The sequence below is a fragment of the Corylus avellana genome, chromosome ca11 (genome assembly GCF_901000735.1).
Source record: "Corylus avellana chromosome ca11, CavTom2PMs-1.0".
Classification (NCBI taxonomy): domain Eukaryota; kingdom Viridiplantae; phylum Streptophyta; class Magnoliopsida; order Fagales; family Betulaceae; genus Corylus; species Corylus avellana.
Window position 1 is genome coordinate 12,274,522 of NC_081551.1, and position 6,000 is coordinate 12,280,521.

A 6,000-nucleotide genomic window follows, 5' to 3' on the forward strand; every position below is an offset into this window, starting at 1 on the left:
TGCAAGTTGTTCTCTATCCACAAGTTGTTCTCCTATCTTCACATATAACAGCCATGAAATCTCCAACAAGTCTCCCGACATCTTGAGCTTCGTGCATGGAGAGTTGAATTCTTACTATGGGAGGCCACCTAACTCTCTATCCCCATTTTTGTGTGAATTCAGACATCCAACTAAATAACTCATTTTGGAGTGGAGGGTTGGATTCTCGCTATAGGAGGTCACCTGACTCTCTATCCCCATTTTGTATGTTTCAAACATCCAACTAAATAGCTCCAACACAAAAACACTTGGACGTGAGCTCAAGGGAAGATTAAAGAGAACACTTGAATTGATCATCAATACCACCAACGACAGAGAAACTAACAACGACAACTTGTAAGTTACTCTAGTACTCCCCCTTAGCAACAAACTTGATGGTTGCTCCATGTATCCCAATCGAGTGATAAATCACTTGAACTAACACGAGCTGGGCTTGAACCTCATTGAAATGGCCGGAATATGCTTTGAACCGGCATGAAACGCTTTGAATCAGCAGGAAAAGCTCTGAACTGGCAGGAAACGCATTGAACTGTCAGGAAATGCGCTGAACCGGACAAAAAACTATTGAACCGGATTTAAAAGAGGCTGAACTGGTATTGGACATAACTGAACTGGTCAGAATACACACTGAAGCGGTCTGAAAACCACTGAAGCGGGCATAAAAGCTGCTGAACAGGTATTCAAACCCACTGAACCAGGACAAAACTACTGAACTAGTTATAAAACAAATTGACCCGGACAAAACACCAACGAACCAGTATGAAACAACACTGAACTGGCCAAGAATGGTGCTGAACCGCCTCTTGTACCGATCTGAAAGCAGCAAACCCCTATAGATCAAGAGTCGGTCAGTCTATCGCCGCCAAGCCCAGCTTCATCGGAGATTCAACGAGCTGCCATGTACCGCTCAAACAATCTGCCCATGCATACGCGCAGCACCAAAGCAACCCAATCGGTGCGCTGACCACATCATAAGACAAATCCGGTGATGACGAGTCTTCCACCACCAAGACGAGGTTTTCATGCACCACCACGTACTGGTAGACGTTTATCCACGCGCCTCAACAGCCACTGCCGGAGATCCACGCGCCTCTCCAAACATTCGGTCAGCCTGGTTGCTACGCCGTTAGATAGATCTGCCAACGGCCGTTTTAGATCCACAGAGCTCGCCGCCAACAAAGCCAGGACGCATGACCGCCAGTAAAGTGTGTCTACCCCATGTGCCAGACTCTCTACCCTTTCCGGTATAGTCACTTGTCATCCAGACAGTGCACCACCTCACCCCTAGCGCCCTATCAGCCCTATTGTCACGTCAGCCCTAGTGCCACATCAGCCACACTGCCACGTCAGCACCTCTAGCATGCCTTGAGTTGACTGTTGACTTTTGACAATTGTGATAGACTTTGACTACTGTCAGAGTGACCGGGTGTTTCTTTCTCAAATTTTCGTCCTAATTTCATATTTGTGGTATGTTTTTGCTTTTGGCATCTCTAGGTAAGGCCTTTGTTTTGTCCAGTTCAAGTCAGTTCGTGCATTGTACAATTCAGTCACACTGCTTCCAAGGTTGGTTCACCATCGGTTCAGTAATTTCAAGACCAGATCAACCCAGTTCAGGCCTTTTTTGGCAGAATTCAACCCAGTCCAGGCCTTTTTTGGCGGAATTCAATCTTCTTGCGGTCATTTTTCAGTGAGCACTCTCGGGTCAGACCAATCTTTCATCCGGTCCATGGGTTGGGCCAAACAAGCCCATTCAACCGGCCCATTTATGCCTTGCCAACAGTCGCAATCACCAGTCACTACCGTCGCTCCCCTGGCCATCGATCCATTACTAGTTTCGAGTTTTCGGGTCAAACCGATCCTTTTCACGGTCCAAGGGTCTTATAGAATTGCCCTTTTTCATTTAAATCATCACTTGGCTAATTCAAATGCCACTAATCATGAAAAACACTAGTATTTGACATAAAAAAAAAAAAAAAGAGAACCAGTTACTGGATAGAAGCATCATCTCACATGGAAAAAGCATTCACTTAGCCAAACGACAACCATCCTAAACTAACCTCTTTCTCGTTTGAAATGCCATTTTTCTATCTCAGTGCTTCCTGTGCTTCAAAGGCCTATGTCTTGCAGATCTGAGATCTCAATGCTTCTACTTTTCAAGAAAAGGGAAACAACTGAAGGCTGTGACTGATGGGGCCATAATGTATATGTAGTGTCAATATCTTATTTACAAGTAAAGAATTTAATTGCTGGTACTGTAAATTGAACGTGATACTCAACTTTCCTCTCACTATTGCTTGTTTTGGCTTTTCATAAACTTAATTGAGCCAAACGACTACTTAATTTCAAGCCCATTAGTCGAATCAATCTGACGTCATTTGATCTAATGTAATTTCAATAACATTCATGCTATAAAAGAGCATATTAAGCAATACATGTGTTTTCTATGTGAAGTTGATCAACAAAAGATACATCATGGTTTATTGGTAAATCCAGATTTTTTTAAAAAAATTTCTCTTTTATTTATTGTTTAAATACATTAAAATAAATTTGTTAATTATCTTTTATTTCTTGAAATAGATATCTGACAATAACTCCTAAAAGTCAAATCCCATTCTACTATTCCATAATTGTCTGTGCTCACCTGGTTTTAATTAACACAAAAGAACAAGCCATGTAGCTTGGTTAAACTAGTGAAATGAGCATGGATTGCCAGCCTCAGAAAATTCTCTACTTAGCTCAAGCTAAAATTTAGTTTTCATCAGCTGAACTGAGCTCAAATACAGAGTCTGAGATCAGCTTGGCTTGTTTTTACCTGTACTCCTTACAAGTCAAGCAGTGCCTCCTGAAACCTTAGCAGGGCTTTGTAATCAGATAAGATGAGCTAAATGGTGAAATATTCTTCCTAGGATTTAGGCTTAAAAGTTTTTGAAAGGCTTACCTCTTCTCTTTCCTGCTTTCCCAGATTGGATTGGAAGGAGAGCACCTGGGATTATACAAGGCTGATGGTTTGGAAAATGCAAATTGGTCATCGACCACAGAACCACCAAAGACACAGCCTTTGACATGGTACAAGGTAACTACTTGGACAAGTCATTCTCGACTGCTTCTGTGGAAGTACACAGGTGTTGTTTATTTGGATGCCAATGTATAGTGGACAAATCATCATCTGTGGAAATACTTATCTCTGCAGGCTGTTGTGGACCCTCCTTCAGGGGATGAACCTATTGGGCTGGATATGATACATATGGGGAAAGGTCTAGCTTGGTTGAATGGAGAAGAAATTGGAAGATACTGGCCTCGGAAAAGCTCTATCCATGATAAGTGTGTTCAAGAATGTGATTACAGGGGCAAATTTATGCCTGATAAGTGCTTCACTGGATGTGGAGAGCCAACACAAAGATGGTAAGGAAAAATTAACTTACCACAAAAAAGGAGTTATGAATCCATGTATTCTTTCTTCTTTCCTTTCAATTGCAGCCTAACTACAATCACTGAAGATTTTTAGCAGAACATGCTTCTGCATAGTTTGTAGACAAATTCTCATAATGCATAAAAATCTATGGATGATTGTATTTTAATGAAAATTAGATCATTCACAAGTTTTATTTTTTCAAAGAATTATTAATCTGATATAAAAAAAAAAAAAAAAAAAAAAAATCACAGATTTGTGAGAAAGAACAAAAGGTTTTTCACTTGATTCTGGAGCACTTAGGCCTCCACATTCGGCTTTGAAGGCCCTTGCGGCATGTCTAAAGTGATATTCGAGTTCTTAAAAGATTTATTACCTGTCAAAGATACTGAAGGTACTTATTTAGCTCTTTATATGGAATCTATGAAGTTCACGAGTTTTTCACCCATGGCTCTTTAGAAAACATGAAAAATAAGAGTTTCTTGGTTTATCATCTTAAGAGTATTTTTTTTTTTTCATCAGTTTCTTGATACTATTTTTAGAAGTCAGTAGACCTTCATGTTCAAGAAATTTGGCCAATTTTATATTTTACTTGAGCGTGGTGATGATTGCATTCCCCCCAATATATATTGTTTCATTAAAAGTAAACTGTGATAAAGAGAGAAAAAAAATGCCCTGTTGTCATAAATTTCTTACTTTCTGTATGGAGCAGGTACCATGTTCCACGTTCTTGGTTCAAGCCATCTGGAAACATTCTGGTGATCTTCGAGGAGAAAGGTGGAGATCCGACAAAAATCAGTTTCTCAAGACGGAAAATCTCAGGTGTATGTGCTTCCGTTGCTGATGATTATCCTTCCTTTGAACTTGAATCTTGGCATGAAAATGGAAATGTGAACAACGAAACCAAGGCGACTGTCCTTTTGAAGTGCCCCGAGAATACTCGTATGTCTACTGTAAAATTTGCCAGCTTTGGGACCCCTACTGGAGCTTGTGGATCCTATAGCAAGGGAGACTGCCATGATCCTAATTCCACTTCTGTGGTTGAAAAGGCAAGTATTTCTGTCTTGTGTTTCCATTACACTAGTTTGTCAATGTGTAAAAATTAGTTCTCTTTTTCTTCGTACTTTTTTATCGGGTGATCATCTTGTCCAGTGGAAGTTAATTCTGCTCCTATTTTAATATGAATAAATAAATGAGTAGGTGGTCATGAAAGCATGACATGATTAATCTTTCCATTTAAAAAAATGACATATTAAAATGTCTCCATACAACGAATTTCTTACAAGTCCCATTCAAAGTGCAACATCAACATGGTTCTAGGATTATAAGTATATGTTTGTGTGTAGATATCCAGAGTTGTTTTTCTTATTCTTGGACAAACTGTTTTTGGCCCCGCAATCTTATGCGCGTTACTTGGTATAGGGAATCAATTTAGCATTAATTTCAGCTTCCTATCATAGACATCAACATCTTTGCATCAGAGATATTTGTTCTAACACCCCTGACCCGTTAGGGTTAGGTTTGTTATCATAAAGCCTCAGAAGTGCGAAGATACTTACTAGAACATCCAGAGCATTTGCTAAACTTATTAAATTTATGAAATGAAATCTTTATTGTGGAAACATTTGGTCATAGAAAAAAACTTAAATGCAACATGAAGTTTCAAAACATCTCGTGTGCCCTAAGGCACTTATTGAAATTAAAAGATACAATTAAAACATAATAAATATGACATGTTTTGCTCACAACTAACAAAACATCCAGCCTCCTAGTTTGTCTCCTCGTGACGAGGAAAAAGGAAAAAAAAAAAAAAAAGAAACGGCTGAGCGAAATGCTCAATATGCAATATTACCAACCAAGTTAAAACAGGTTGGTTAAAAACATGTTCTAATAAAAACTTTTTCAGTTCAGCATATGAAATAAGTTCATTTAACTTTATATAAAACTGAACTTGTCAAATCTTTCATTCATTTCATATTATGGCCTCGCATGCTATTACCCCCGTATGCATGAGGTTGCATGTAATCCCGAGAACCAAGTATCAACCTATGACCATTAGTTAGGGGGCCATCGGTTCATGGAAGGATAGTTGGTCGGCCGGCCCCCTTAGGGGGCTGCCCATACCCATTGGTCGAAGTTCCATCATTCAGTGAAACCTCTGAGGGCTCCCACATCGAGGGGATGCTCGGTCCTTTGTGCGGGCGATCAGACCTCCATGAGTCCGAGGGTTAGTGGGCCTCCAGTTAACCTGTAGTATTTTATATCACGATTACATACGTAGCTGTAGTTTTCATATGGATGTTAATAATATTTTTCTCATTCCTTAATATGCTTCCACATTATTGCAGATGTGCCTAAACAAAAACGAATGTGCCATAGAACTAACAGAAGAAAATTTCAGTAAGGGTTTGTGCCCCTCTGCAACTAAGAAACTTGCTGTAGAAGCCGTATGCAGCTGAAACTACCAGTTCCAATGGAGAGCAGATTCAAATACACATGATATCAATTTCCCTGCTTAGCTAAAAAGAAGGAAAAGAATATTATTATTTTCC

General features: G+C 39.6%; 1 protein-coding gene across 1 annotated transcript in view; it reads left to right on the forward strand.

The window, feature by feature from the left end:
- Positions 1-5,994, forward strand: part of LOC132165410 (beta-galactosidase 10) — a 28,256-nt gene extending 22,262 nt beyond the window's left edge. Inside the window, exons 16-19 of the mRNA XM_059575955.1 lie at positions 3,002-3,112; positions 3,230-3,441; positions 4,161-4,497; positions 5,797-5,994. Coding sequence (XP_059431938.1) covers positions 3,002-3,112; positions 3,230-3,441; positions 4,161-4,497; positions 5,797-5,907 — 771 coding nt within the window. The 3' untranslated portion in view covers positions 5,908-5,994. The remainder of the gene's footprint in view (positions 1-3,001; positions 3,113-3,229; positions 3,442-4,160; positions 4,498-5,796) is intronic.
- The last annotated feature ends 6 nt before the right edge of the window (positions 5,995-6,000 follow it).